Source organism: Lepisosteus oculatus, chromosome 1, assembly GCF_040954835.1.
Source record: "Lepisosteus oculatus isolate fLepOcu1 chromosome 1, fLepOcu1.hap2, whole genome shotgun sequence".
Lineage (NCBI taxonomy): Eukaryota > Metazoa > Chordata > Actinopteri > Semionotiformes > Lepisosteidae > Lepisosteus > Lepisosteus oculatus.
In genome coordinates this window covers 14,162,761-14,179,235 of record NC_090696.1, presented here as the reverse complement: position 1 = coordinate 14,179,235, position 16,475 = coordinate 14,162,761, and the positions used below count along the sequence as shown (strand labels likewise).

Below are 16,475 nucleotides of genomic sequence, written 5' to 3'. Positions count from 1 at the left end.
TAACTAAACACGACACAGGAAGTACACAGGTAAGTCATCAAAACAAGAAAGCAAAGCTCAAAATTTGCCTGCTGAGCATCCTTACAGCAGAGGTGACTCCGCAAGAAAGAAAGAAAGCTCTTTGGATTTACAACTTCTAATATGCGTCAGTAAAACAAAGCAAAATTCGCTGTGGAGGCGCAACGCGGGCATGTGACAAGAACATGGGAAGGGCCACCACCAGTGTCAAGACCAGCCGGCACACCACATCAGCTGTGGATGGATCTCCAGCAGTGCCAGCTGGTCTTAATATTGGAGCGAGCGTGTCACAAAACTGATTCAATCAAAAGAAGATACTGTACATGGTATTACTGTATGTAAGTTATTATTGTTAACATTGCTATTTTAATTCAATCAAATAAATTAAAAAGTCTATAAACCGACATTTATGTAGATGCGGTTATGTGTCAAAAATAATTTAATTATAAAGTGATATTCAATATACCATATGAGTAATTAGCCAGGAATAAAACAACAACTGACATTTACTGTTTCTTGGAATTGAAAGCTGAGGTGAAGACTGTTGGAGATGGAAATTGTAATGTCACAAAGGCTTGAAATAAATCTTCTGATATCTACTAAATTATAAGAATTAGAAAAACATAAGCGTGTTCGAAGTAAATTGACATATTTTTAATCCCACTGATAAATTACTTTTTAAAACATTTTAGTATTTAGTATTTTGGTGCCAAAGTTAAAGATAGTCTTAAACTATCTTAAAGAAATATATTTGCCCCTATGTAAAACATGTAACATCACAACAACACAGCAAGGACATTTTTCATTCTAAACAAAAACAATTGTCAGAGTCCTACTTTGAAATTGTACTTCTAAGATACATCACTAAGAATTTTTGCTAACAGATGATCAATCTTGACAGCCATGTGCAGTTAATTATTATGAAAATAGAATACTTAGGTTAGCACTAACCCTGTTTATTTAATGCAATTTAAAAGCATCTGCAAAAGCAGAAATTTATTTTAAGAAAGTAGCTTTCAATGCAACTAGCTATATGCCGTACAAGTAGCTTTAGTTTCTCCATCATAATGCCACATGTTACATCAAATATGTGTCATGCTTGTACCAATGCAGAGACAAATGCAGAGAGAGATCATAGTTACAACATAGAACAACATAGTTAAAACAGTTTCTTTATAGAAAATAAATAAATGCAAAAACTCACGACTCCTTTCCGGTCTTTGGATCTTGACTTTTTTGTTCTGGCTTCCATTTTCGTGCAGCACTTTGAACCAGTCTCTCAACCTGCTGACCACTTCCCTGAGCTCCATGTCACTGCAAGCTATTAGAAGAGTTATGTTATTGAAACAACCAATTTAACAGTAGTCAATGAAGCCTAATGATCTTGTTAGTTTTAATGGAAATTAATGAAGCCCTTTATCTTGAATCCAAAAACAAGTCTTTTCTTTTTATATCAGGAATTTCTTTACTTGGTCCCGTTTTAATTGAATTTGTGAATGCTTGCTGTGTAAATGACAGAGGTACTACAGTACCCTGTACCCCTGTTTAACAAAGCCATGCTACATTTTCAAAGGACTGACGTCCCATTACCAACATGACACTTTTGACTGATACTCCATCTGTATTTGATAAATCCCTTGGACTTGCCTATTTTTATATGTGGAACATGGATTAGTATAATGTATAAATTACATTAACTTCATACAATATGATCAGGAGAGCCTGACAAAATGTGACAAAAATTTAAAGTTCAGCACAGAAGTCAGTTACAGTAAATACAGTAGGATACAGTGTTTTGGGCAATATGTAAATTGTGGATGACTATCCACATAGAATATTACTATGCTGGGGGAAACCACTATTATGATATGATTGTAACATGATGTGAAGTGTTTCTTAAAAAAGTACCTTTTCTGTAATGCTTTTCTTGTATTTGCTTAAATCTCTCTCAGATTACTACACATTTACCTGCACTTTGAATATTCAAACTGTTGTTGGGTATTCCTCTTGCTTGTGTTAAGAAAGACCTTAGAAATCTTCACTTTTTTTAACTGCTGTGTGTAATTGCTGAGACTGCAAAATTCTGTGCTTTGAATTGTATTGCCTATTGTTCTGTTGGCTCACAGAGATAACAGTATTATTTTAATGTATAATTGTCCTATAATTACTGTTTTACATTATCATTCTTCTGCTGTACTAGCACTGTGTCCTAACCAAGGGAAACATCCTTTAGAAAATAAAATGTTTTATTGGGATCTAGAATTCTAAAAAAAGCTGAATGTTAATTAACTTATCATGTTGTCTCCACATAAATCCAGTCCCTATATTGATAATGCCAGTGACTGTCCCACTTGGAAGACAATTATAAGACAACTATATTATGTTCCTTTAACCCTCACTTCCCCCAGGGAATAATAAAGCTTGACTATAAACACCAAGAAAAGTATGTAAGAACTTGGTATGGTATGAGTTCTGACCATCTACATAATCACAATTCCACTTACAATACTAATGTGACATGATACAATGTTGTGATATATACAGTATTATGCATTACCTGTATCATATAAAATATTGTGACATATAATTTTAACGTACAATGCCTTTCCATAGATACATAAAAAACATTAGGAAGAAAAAAATTCCCAAAATACTTAGACATAAATAATGGTCAGTGTCAGAGGAAGTGTGCAATAATAAAAACATAATAAACTAAAGAGAAAAAAGAATCTTTTCTTGAAATGCGATGATTACTAAAAAAATACAGAGGTTCTTCAGTTGATAACTGTTTAGTTTGTTCTGCATTCTAACATAAAAGAACACATAGTACAAATTAAGCTTTACATATCCATAAATAACTTTCAAATTGCAAAACATATTATTAGAAAATATAAGAAGTGGAGGAATAAATAGCTTGCTTCTTGCACTTTTGTAAAAGGCAACTTTAAAAAAGGTTTATAGTATACAGGCAATAAGGAAATAATAAACTGAAAATAAATAATGTCTGAACAACACAACTTGATTTCTAATGATTTTTTATTACTTTTTGTTTTGGGGAAATGAAACAGTACAATAGCACAATCCCATTGTCTATTAACCCTTCTCCAACCCAGGTGGCAACCCCCTCCCTCCCCAAGCACTAGAGGACCATAAGAATCCCCTTCAGATGGCCGTATTTATGATGATGTTTGCCACTGGAGTCCAGCCTTGAAGGCCCCCAGTGCCCTCCTAGGCCCACTGGAGAGTTCCATATGTAGACCACCAGCACAATCAACCACCCACTTGGCAGTGGTAATGCCACCTCCACCTCTTCTGCTTGAGAAATCGAGTGACGAGTCCTCGCTCGACAAAAGAAACTCTGAGATATTTTCCCAAGTACTATATGGTAAATAATGTTGAAGAGACCCATCCAGAAAACACTCCCACATCATGTAAAACGCAGCTTGCCACTCGTAGTGAGAGAGAAGGGGTAAGTAAGACCCATGAGGACATTTTTGAGGAGTCAAATAACTTTTACTGTATATACAGTAGATAGCTAAATTGTCCATTGGTAGTTATGGTTTTAAGATGCCAAATACAAATGTGCTCTACACAGTATATATAGTATGTCTTCATCAACCATACATGTCCCTTTTTTTTGCTCTCATTGCCATTGGTTTATATGAGAACCTGACAAGGTGAGTTTAAAGAGAAGAGACTACTGTAGCTCTGTTGTTCCACCTATATGGAAGCAGCAACATCTATTTACTTTCTCTAAAGGTAACTAACATGTTTATTAAAGTAGTCTAAACTGCATATGTTCCAGGACCAAAAATTGAAGTAAGTGAATCCAAATCAGATAGGGATGTATAAAAAACAAGTGCAAAGGCAGAGATTACATAAGCACAGAGTTCTGATCCTGAAAAGAGCTTAAGAGACAGAAACTGTCTTTAAGTTGCTGAAGATTTAGGGTAGTCAACAGCAGTAAAGTTAGGGCATTCAAAAAATCTCTTAAAAAGATTGCCACATAAAACCCTTCCTCCAGGAGAGAGCCCCCTCTCCTCTCCAAACTAAAAACAACTGTTCATGAACAATTTTTATTTATATTTTTACACAAGTATACTCAATACTAAAAACAGATGCTAGAAAAACAGACGAAAGCTAGACAATTTTTTTCAGTTTGGTATCAACTGTATAGCTAACATAAACTAAGACAAGAAATATTCTCAATAATAAGAGAATACAACTAGTTGTTTAGTGTTATACAAATCTTTCTTTCCATTTGATTTAATGTGTGTTTGGGAATTAATGTTGATGGAGTGAAAAAAACACTCACTGTAGCCACATCCATGCTTTCCTTTGGTATGGTGTTCCAGAGCTTTGTGTATAAAGACAAAAGTCCCTGTCGCCTCCAGAGTGTAAATGAGCAGTGGAGACACATAATAAACATGTTCTTTCTGTTCTATCTTTATTAATCTAAATTTGCATTAAAATATGAATCAGAACCTGCTTCCAAGATGTCACAGATTTCTGTATAAAACCTTTGAATTAATTTGACTACATGTTAGTTGTGACCTTGCATATTCCATTCAAGAATTGAGTCCCTGGAAACTTCCCAGTTCCACATGGCATAATCTGGCCTTCACCACAGAAAAAAGCTATGCATTTGGCTGCTGTTGCCTAGAATAATCTACAAAGAAACTGAGGTGGTGCCTTATTATTTTGATTGGGATTTCTGGGCATCCCGTATAAGAACCTGTTGAACTTTAACAGGAATGCAGTTTGAAGTCTCTTATTGAATTCTTTTAGTTTGTCCTGAAATTTGTTAAACATCTGAAGACAGTGAGGAAGGCAGTTAGTCCTGTTTGATAGTTGGACTGTGCTGTTTGCATGTGCTGTTCACTGAACAGACCCAAAGACTCAGCCAGCATTTACAGTATGCTCCCATTCTGCAGATAATGTCACTCTGGGCAGAAAAAGCTCTCTTGATCACTCATGTCAGCTCCACCTGAATAGACTCTTGTTTGAATCACTTCCCATATTTTTGCTGCCTGAGGAACTCTTTTTTTCTTGGATGTCTTCTTGAGCCAAAGCTTATCAAGGACAGAGAAAATTATACAGAAGGGTGGTCTATAATCACGTCTTGAGTAGTGTACAAGAGAAGCTAATGAGAGTCGACCATATTCTCACATGTCACGTGATCTCTCCAATTTCTTAGTTTGTCACATAATGAGTTTTCTACTTCAGTTATTTTGTGTTGAGATAATTAATACAAATGGGACATAAACCATACTGGCAATCTGCAGATCCTTAATCATACTGACACAGGCTTAATGTCCCATATACAATTCTGTTTATGATTAATATATTATAAAATGTAAAATTATTTCAATTAAATTACCTTTTCATAAATACATGGCAATATTTATCATTATCAGCTATAGCTGTTAAAAGCAAATACAAGCTTGAAACAGAGTTGTGATCCTACAAAGAGACTTTTTAAACAAAACCACACGGTTACCTTTTTATGCTAAGCTCTGAATTTAAATTATGCAAGAGGAGAAAGTAGTGACTATAAGTCAAGACAGTTTTAAGTTTGAATGTTTAATGATTCTCTTTCATTGTTACTAATAATTAAAATAATTGATAAGGTTAACACTGCAGATTCCACAGATAAGACTAGAAAATATTTCTCTTTCAAAAATTAACTGTTTCCACAGGAAATGAAAGCCAATGAAGTATGTTAGTTGTTCTAACAAAATACAAAGTAATTGATCCTAAAGTGAAATGAAAACATGCAGAAAATCTGTTAGTGATTTCCCTAGAGAACAATCTGTTTACTTGAATGAATGCAGAGTTTATCATACGCTGCCTTCTCTCTTTTAGCTATGAAGCATTCCCAGTTGCCCAATGATAGGATCTGCAATTACAGAGGCTGTTTTAGAATTATTTTTTTTCTCAAGCTCTGGAATGAAAAAGAATGCATTTGCAAAAATAAACAAATTCCCGCTTCACTAAAATCTACTATAATGTCAGCAAGAAAAGGTGATTAAAATTATTTTTCTAACAAATACAGTAATAATCCAGATTTCTACTGCTAAACGATTTTCATTGATTTCAGAAGTTATCATAATAAGTGATTAATGTCAATGTAGTAAGGGAAATGTTACATGTCACTTTAGGACTGTGTGAACAGAACAACAATAATAAGTTAATTTATATTCCTTTGGCTCAAAATCACTGTTTACTAATGGTTACATGGGCAGGTACAGTCAATTTATATTCCTTTGGCTCAAAATCACTGTTTACTAATGGTTACATGGGCAGGTACAGTAAACTTGAAAAATAATGTATAATATTTTAACTTCTTTAGTCTTGGCACTGTTTTTATTGCCAATCAAAAAACACCAGCAATTGTAAATGTGCAACACATGCTACGATTTTCTTGTCACTGTCATTTAATTTGCCATGAAAATTTCTGGTCATGTACAGTATGTACTGTATGGGCCTGATACTACAACAAAGCATATTCAGAACAGAACGTGAGGCCCACATTGACTCACAATTCAATATAAGATGGACAAAAATAAAATCATCATTGACTATTCAGAACAGCTTCTCATTGTTTTTATCTGAACTCTAGTTATACCTCTGTGATGAGTGCAATATCTTGACAGTAGAATTAGGTGTCTCTCTTCCCCCTGGATCAGAATTAAAAACGTTTGGCTTGCCGTGGTGAGATACCATACCGTGGAAGGTGATGAGACTTTAAACCAGGAATGTCCTGTCCTGGCTCTAAACCCCCCAGTGATCTCAGTATTGGTTTAATTGGATTAATTTTGAAGAGACACACAAATCTTACAAAAACACTGGCCCTCTACGACCATGGTTGGAGACCCCTATTTTAAAGTGGTGTGATGACTATATTTGCAGTATTTGTAAGAGTAACGGCTAACTCTATAAAAAAACACTGGTTTACTATATACTGTATAGTCCCACATAAATTTTTTGTTCATCTGAAATAATTCCTAATTTCTCCACCTGTTTTGAGGTACAGTGAGAAACTGGTACATAATGTGTGCCCTCCCATCAGGCAAGTGCTGCACTTGGTGGTAGATGAGAGTGAGACAATTCCAATATGTAAACTTCTAAAAAAAGTCCCTTACAAATGCTCATGATGCAAAATCAAGATTCCAAACACATGTAATCAAATAGCAAAAATAACACTGAGAGTAATAAAAAACAAAATACATTATAAGATGTAAATAAAACTTCAATGCAGGCAATCATCATGATACATGATACATGATAAAATACTGTTGTTTTAAAATAAATAGAAACGTATAGTTAAATTCCACCATAGTTATCTATATTGTTTCACAAATTAATTTAATAATATTACCTTCATTACAGTAAATAGATTGAAACTTTATAAGTAGTCAAAGACTGCGTTTTGATTTGTGGTTTCATCTGGCACATTTGGCAGCATCTGATAAAACGAGATGAGAATGCAAGCCCATATTTAAACATATTGAAGCAGCTGACAAGATACTTTAGGGCTGGCCAGGCTGACTTTAGAACTGGAAGGTGATGTGTGTTCTGCAGGGGAGATGGTGGATTTGCTCATTTTAATAATAACAACATTACTTTATTAACCCTTTACAATTTCTTGCATTAGGAATTATCTTTTTGCATAACACAGCTTGCCCTCCATAAGACATACAGACAGAGAGCCTGGGCCCAGAGTGCAGGGTCTGCCATTGTACAGCACCCCTGGCGCAGTTGGGGGTAAGGGCCTTGCTCAGGAGCCCAATGGAGTAGGATTCCTCTGCCAGCTGCGGGATTTGAACCAGCAACCTTCTAGCCACAGGCACAGATCCTTAACCACAGAGTCATCGCTCCGCCCAAGTGCAGTAGAACCACAAAGCAAACAGTCCTTTATTCATAGCTGTGTCCCTATTGACCCATTTCAAACATTCTAAAAGCTGATGTCTAAAATATCTGAATTTTAAATTGAAGGTGACATATATAAATGTGAATAAATGGGAAATTAACATTGTTTGGAAACATGAAAACAAGTTAGGTTTACTTTGGATTTATTTCTAACTAACGAGCAAATTCTGTAGTATCATGTTGTGGCTGGTAGAAAATTAGTAATCTTGCTTTTGCTATCCTTACTCAACTGTAATATTCTCTTGTATTGTCACTGAACAGAAATTTCTGACTGGGTACAGAAAGGCTTCCTTCTATTGACAGCTGAACTGAGGAAATAAACTAAATAGCAACGCCCCATGGCTCCAATAAGGCTGAAGTTATAACTGTATCTTTCCATCCTTTAGTAGGCGCCCTATATATCCTCTTGAATAGTATTTCTAACACTGATGATAGTAAAACACAGACAATGCATCACATTTCTAGACATCCAAAATGTCGCTGTATGTCACTACAAAAATGTACAGCTTAAAACGGCATATGAAGTCCAATTGCCAACATATGTAAACATGTTTTGGATCAGAAATAGACTATACACTGTATGTCTTTGTTTAGTATCCCCACAGCTTCTAGTTTTCTTAATTTGTTTTGTACAAGTTACAAACGCTCGCATTGCTGAAGCTGAAGGAAAATGGGAGATGCTAAATCAATAGATAACATCTTGTATTCACCAAAAGTATCAATAATGATGCAAAAAGGAAAGTTTTGATATGACCATTAAAAAGGAAAGACTCATTGAAAAGTGACAGCATTTAGCATTTCTCAAAATGCCTCTCATAGATTACTGAATTACTCACTGGAAGAGCTCAAGACTTTAAAGGAATGATGGACATAGAGGATGGAACATACAAATGGTGCATGACCGGTAATAGCTTTAAAAAGGATTGACACAGGATTTATATATGACATAGATAGGTAATTAAGAGTAATGTAAGTCCGAGTATCTTTTAGATGCCAGTAAGTTCGCCTATTGTTCACCTTTGATCATCTTGTCCTGTCAAGCTTATGCATTTAAGTATTGTGAGATGTGTATTAGGACCACTGTATTGTCAGGGGAAAAAATAACTAATAGTTAAATGAAAGCATACTATACCATCTGTTTGCTTCTTATCAGTGTCTGGATATTTATTAAATCAGTAGAGTGAATGATAGATCATAGATAAAAAAATTATGATGACGGTGCCATTTTCTCAAGTCTGAAATGCAGCACTTATTAAACAAATATCAGGCTTATTAATGCAGCCCAAGATTGCTTTAACCTTGTTACATCTCCAATTATAAAATGCCAAACCTCTTGGATTTTTAAAGTTATCTAGTGTTAAACAGAAAACAAATACTATAGATAGAAATATCTTTACTTTGAGTAAAGAGAAAAGATTGAAGTTTATGTGCATCTGGATCCCAGTAATTTCTGTTCAACGGCTAAAAAATATTACAGCTTTTGTTGTAGATATTTATGGTCTTACAGATGCAGCCATTCAAAACAAGTGGGGTATGCTGCAGTATAACACGGTGGGTGTGTCGAAGTATACCGCATCATACCGTATGCAAATTAGATAATGTTAATAGTATACGGAATCACCTTGTAAAACCGCCAGGTGGAGCTAATAAAGGTTAACCTCTCCTGTATAGCATTTGAGCTGTCACCAGAAAACGCTGGTTTTGAATCCTGATCACTGCTGAGGGACAATCTATTAAATTAAGAATTTAAGTTGTATACTCTTTAGACTTTTAAATTTAAACAGTGTATTACAGCATGTTCATCATTAAACATTAAAAAGGCAGTATATTTTATAAAAGCAAGATTGTTCTGTTGGACAAAAGTACACAACCTACCACCTTTATCATAAATATTTTAATTATGCAGGGATATTTTATGCATTTTATGCAGTTTTTACTGAAGATATTACTAATAGTATTAATAATGAATGACCTTGGACAAGCTGTAAGCTCGAAGTATTACCCTGGTCCACAACCAAAGTAGATAATAGGCATCTGGTACAATGTTATTATGTACAGTACATGGATAAAGCATTCTGATATTTTAAAAATCATAGCCATATGCGCTATAGCATAGTGCACTCTAATTGTGTTATGTTTGCAACATTCTCTTACAAGAAACATCCGCTGTGGATTTAGGCAACATATACTGTATGCTATTAAAACATACAGATAATGTAAAAAGTTCTATAATTCAACATTTAGAAACGAAATGACCTGTACGTTTGCAAAAACATATCATAGCTACTTAATGTAAGGTTTTCAACTTACTGTAATTTATCCAGGAATTTAAATGATGTATGTTAACAACATGCAGAAAAATGCTGTAATATACATATTTTGGTTCAGGTACTAAGAAATGAAAATGACTTTGGAAAAAAATGTCAACATAGTTTATGCCACTACATAAAGTGTGGTTGTACCTTAACATTATAGTTAACTAAAGAGTGCTACAATAATACTGTAGAGTGTTATAAATAATACTACAATTATATTTTTCAAACAAGAATGTTTCCATCTCATTGAAAGATATTTTCCACATGAGACAAATGACATTTACACCCAAATTACCAAAAAGGAAACATATTTAATTCAAATTATTAATTATGTGCAACACAAAAGTTCAAAACTAATTTCTAAATCATTTGAGCATATCAGTTCAGTTGAGAAAGATACTTCAGGTCAGAATTTCAAAACAATCACCTAGATCACACAGTATTTGCCTACTTGTACTTATACAACCATAAAAAAGTAGGTACTGTAAATAAATGATGGATGATATTCATAAACCTTTCTCTAGGATACTGTATTTCATCTGACTCTTAGGGCAAGCAAATGTACTAACCATTCATAATAAACTGGAAAAACAGAGCCAGGGAATCATAATGACTAATCATCCTCATCTCAAATGCATCTAAAGCTATGGGATAAAATAGCAAATCAGATCTTTGGTAGATAAATACGCATTGAGGCTGACTGTCCCATGCCAGAACTGCAATAACCATGGTTCTGCCACTACACAGGCCCTCCAACACTTGTAAAATAATTCAACTGGTGTGTATTAGTTTTTTTATACATGAGGGTGAATTTGAAATGAAATTGTCTCACGCAACTTTAACAAGTGGGTTTATTTGTGTACTACGTGTAAGACTATGGAAAATGGGGAGTGTGGGTCATCAGGTGAGGTGCGATGAGGTGAGGATAAAATTTCTGGTTGTAAATTTCAGCAGAGGTGGTTTGATAGTCATCTATCTCTGAATCAGTTTTAATATATCATTTTATTTAAGTCTTATTTAAGTATTGTTTTTTAAAAATAAAGACAGGAAACTCCCTTGGCATTACAGCCATCGTGGATTGTTTTATGAGTTGATGTCCCTAGAGTCACACTATCAGATGCAAGGATCTTGTACAGCATCCACAGTAAATGAAAGGCACAATCTACTTGTGCTAAATCCATCCAAACTTATCTACTTGATCTCTCTGATCACATAACTGGTGTCACAAAACGGACAAACTTCATGACTTTATGTAACGTATTTTGGACTTATAGAAATATTTTCATCAAGTACTACATTGAATACTAAATCTGCAAAGCTGCAAGACTCCAGGAAAATGATTAAATGAGAAGGGAGAAAGTAGTTTAAAAAGAATCATCACATTCTTCAACTAGACAATGTGGAGAATCAATCAAAATAAACAGGAAGAAAATAATGTTGGAATACAGTAAGAGCACAGAGCTTAAATCCAGATAAGTAAAATTAAAGATTGCATTAGTCTGACCTTGGAATATGGTGTGCAGTTTTGGTCTCCATTCTAAAAGGTTGTTGCTTAAGTACAAAGCAGCACCAACAGAGGGAATGTCATATTCAGGCAGACTAAGGGTTAATATTTCCAGTTAATATTTTTAACTGACAACAGAAGATTATAAGTGGACCTGACTCAGTTATTACAAATTCTGAAAGTCACCTAACCAAACCAACTTGGAAGACTTGAAAATTAGTAGAAACACAAGGAACCAGTGACTGAAGTAAAAATTAAGTTTACGACTAAGACCAAAAACAGGACAGTTTATTACACACAGAAATGTGGATGTTTGGAATGAATGTCTAGGACATGTGGTTAAAGCTGACATCATTGAATCCTTTAAGAAAGGAACTGATAGATGTCTTACAATCATATTGTTACTACTGTATACTATCTTGCTTGCTATACAAGCAAGATGGGCCCTTTGTTTGCAACCTTTATGTTAAACAAATTAACTAATTTGAATATGACAAGAGTCTTGTAAAAAAATATTGGCACTCACATTTTCTTTGAAATCCTTGAATGAAATGGTGAAAATTGTTGATAGATGAATAGTAAGAAATTTGTGCATGTAAATGATCTGTGACCTGCACATGCATAAAAGACACACAGGTTCACACTGCAACTATGCCAGGGCTTAATGACAAAGAGTGGCCTACAGAGCAAAATATACAAAGCATGTAACCCATATCATGTGTTGTCAATTAAAACGTTTATAAATAAAGCAATTCTATAAGCCAATTTTTATAGAATAACTCCTAATTCTTTATCCCATCTCATATTTATCTTGAATTTGGGCTTACTCTCTTTTTTCCAAGTTGCAATATTTATTAAATTTTCCTGTATTTAAGTTTTTTTTTTTTAGAAAACATCTGATTTGAAATTTTCTAAATTTTGAAAACATTTCACATGGTTTGCTGAATAACATAATTAAATTAACCAATGAAAAAACAAATGGCACAGAGATATTATTAAACATGATTGTAGCAGCCATATCACTCTGCAACTCACAACTAGCAACCCACTAAAGCTCAGCAGGCGTGAGCCTGGTCAGTACCTGGATGGGAGACCTCCTGGGGAAAAACTAAGGCTGCTGCTGGAAGAGGTGCTAGTGGGGCCAGCAGGGGGTGCTCACCCTGCGGTCCATGTGGGTCCTAATGCCCTAGTATAGTGATGGGGACACTACACTGTAAATAGGTGCCGTCCTTTGGATGAGATGTAAAACTGAGTTCCTGACTCTCTCTGGTCATTAAAGATCCCAGGGCATTCCTCGAAAAGAGTAGGGGTGTAATCCCGGTGTCCTGGCCAAATTTCCCATTGGCCCTTACCAATCATGGCCTCCTAATAATCCCCATCTATGAACTGGCTTCATTACTCTCTCTCCTCCCCACTGATAGCTGATGTGTGGTGAGGTACTGTACTGGTGCACTATGACTGCTGTTGCATCATCCAGGCGGATGCTGCACATTCGTGTTGGTGGAGGGGAGTCCCAATTTCCTGTAAAGCGCTTTGAATGGAGTGTCCAGAAAAGCACTGCATAAGTGTAAGCAATTATTATTATTATTAACTAAATCAATGAATAGGTAATAAAAATAATTATTTACAAAAAGAATTGTTAATTATTGTACCTGGTAGTACTGTACCTTGGTAGTGTTTTTAACTGAATTTAACATTTTCAATATTGACAGTATTGATCAACATAGAAAATAAAAATGTTCCACAAAAGCAAAAAGCTGCAGGAATGTTTAACAGATCTAGTATCAAGTATAAAGTATAAAGATCAAGTATAAGTTCAGAGAGCTCTGCACATAATTATGTATTTTTCCTTTTTATACTAACAGAAAAAAAACATGGCATGAGAAATCTTAATAACCTTGTTCATATTGCAATGGAAAATACTTTAGCATCCAATAAGAACAATAAAAAGGAGCAGGGATCACAAACAGTACATAATATTCAGTCATGAAAACTGCAACTTCAGTATATTTTGACAGTGAAATGTAGAATCCACCACAGTGACATTGATGAGTCATTAATGTGACATTTGCCAGATCTGACACATTACCTCAGTGACCCTGAGGATCAAATTAGTAACAGTACAATATGATGTGATGCATCTCACACAAATCTGAGCCAATATTTGCTGACTGCTTCAGGTGAAAATATGTTTTCTGGGATTCCTGGTGCGAAACAGTGCTTATATAATCCTTTGTGTCACCACACATTACTGTAAAATCTGTATACTGTTGAACAGACAGAAAAGCGTAGGGAAATAAGATAAAATATTTCTTTTCTTGACATGGTGTGTCACAGGTTTTACAACACAAAATGAAACACTGGCACCTGCAAGAAGGAGCAATATTTATTTGCAAATGTGAGGAAATCTTGACTAATAATTTTGCATGATAAAAAATAGCAGGAACTATCTGAAAATTCCCGACAGTCACATTCAGTTGCGTAACCTGTAACCTTCATTTTCTAGGGTAATATTATTAATCATAAACACATATTGTCTTACAGGTCTCACTGTAAAGGGTAGCTTCCACTGTCACCAGCCATAGGAACAGGATGATGGAAATATTTGAGCAAGTTCATAAGCAAATGATTAATGCAAACGATACTAGAAATTAAGTACCATTTACTGTACATTTCCCTATAATTCTAGCCACCAATTCATAGTTAAAATAAATAATTTTTATTATTTTATCAAAATGATTACAGGCTACTGTAAATGCATTAAAGGTCCAATTGTATAAACTGCAAAACTTACCTTAAAACTACCTTAAGAGTTATTTTTACAACTAGACACTAAAACTTTATTGGACTATATAATTTTACAATTAGCAATTAAGTTCCTAATGTTTTATTACATATTATTACAGAATATCACCTTAGGGAGATACACAAACACAGCAGTTGAACCATTGCAATGGAGTAAGTGCTTATTATTACTTACTCTTCTTTTCCACTTTATTCTTTGACTTATTTGAAAGGCAGGGACAATACCCAGGGCACTTCATTGAGATCTGTTTCCCTGAAATACATGCTTGGTATTCCAACTTGCACTAAAAGACAAAATAAGAAAGAAAAAAAAGGGTTAACTAGAAAAGCAATACGGAATGATTGCATCTGACTGTGAATTCAAACTGAATTGTTGGACTTAATAACTTATTGGTAACCAGAAAGCTTTTCTATGGTACAATTCTTTAATCATAAAATAAAATCTGTTCATGCAGACAGGGAAATATTCATAGAGTATTGCAAGTGTTTTTTAATAAAACAATTAAAAGTTTATAAATAGACTGAAAAAGGAAGCAATTTTTGACATTATAATACATTACAATTTTATATGCAATTGTTTAAATGAGGGATATAATGAATGTGATCATTCTTAATAGAATCACTGAGAGCAAGATACACACTTCATGTACTGCCAGAACACTTGTTTGTTTAATACACAAAAAATATATAACTCTCTCATTAAAAAGAATATTCAGTTCTGGAGACAATGCATTTATTCTGCATTTTTATTCAATAATATTTGAATAACTTAAGTATTTTATACACATTCCTAAAGCTTGTTAGTACTTTGGATTTATCCATGTAGAGTTTCCATTATCAGGAAACTGCTAATGCTGGTGAGGGATGCCTGGCAAGACCAAGCAAATACTGTACTGTATGACTACTCTCTCGCTGGATGGAATACCAGTCCAGACTACTATTTCCAACCAGTAAAAAAAGTCCTAAGGCATTCAAGACTATATATACATACACTACATAAATATAGTATATAGTCCTATGAGGTATTCAGGTTAGTATTATTAAAACTGCACATGTGGTATGTGACCAGCCAGTAATGTGTTTAGACAAGGCTGACTGTCACTGATCAAATCACTGAAAGAGATTTCCAAGTTGGTCCTCAGGGGCTTCCAAAAGATTCGGTTTCATTAGAAGTAGTAGTAGTTAGCATTTATTTTATGATTTACACCATCATCTCATCACGATTGTGTGTAGGACCACATGAAAAAAAGAATGTAATTCACTTTTTTTAATTCATCCCACCAGTAAATCTTTAATACAAATTAATTTAATGACTATTAGAAAATACAGTACCTATGAAAGTAAAACAAAATATATGAATACCATGTCTGTAGAAATGCTTTAATACACATAGTAGAATGCGTTTTTAAAACATACCTTACTTATTCTATCAATATTTCAGTTGCAGCATTTTGGTGTACTACGTACAGTACATTATTTTTTAATGGACATTATTACTGAAAACTAGGTAAAGACCGGTTTTATCAGTCTCATGCAATATTTGTTTCACATTTACTTGTTTATGAAATCATAACTCCTAATAGTGATTACTGGCCAAAGCACAATCCTTGGGGAAAATGCTTTTATAAAAAGGGGTACTGCTGCGGGATGCTAAACATTTTATGCTATGGGATTTTTTTTTCTTCTCCCAACTGCCACATGTCCAATCACTACAGCAAAAACCCTCTCTAGGTTCTTTTAAAACATCAGCAGCTGATAACCCTTGAAAGGTGTTAAGTTGGTTCAGATATTCCACTGATAGGATCAATTTGGTCATTAACAGAAGAGGTAGAATGGAGACCTACAGCCATTACGGTTCATCAGGACTTCCAGGTATTGAACACTACTGACTTAAAGGGGAT

General features: G+C 34.4%; 1 protein-coding gene across 2 annotated transcripts in view; it reads right to left on the bottom strand.

Annotated features, from left to right (window-relative positions):
- The window catches only part of spock3 (SPARC (osteonectin), cwcv and kazal like domains proteoglycan 3), a 109,316-nt gene that overhangs the window by 16,226 nt on the left and 76,615 nt on the right, over window positions 1-16,475 (bottom strand). For both annotated transcript variants that reach the window (XM_015344328.2, XM_006629212.3), the window contains 2 exons: window positions 14,750-14,858; window positions 1,223-1,339 (listed from right to left, as the gene is read on the bottom strand). In XM_015344328.2, coding sequence (XP_015199814.1) covers window positions 1,223-1,339; window positions 14,750-14,858 — 226 coding nt within the window. The remainder of the gene's footprint in view (window positions 1-1,222; window positions 1,340-14,749; window positions 14,859-16,475) is intronic.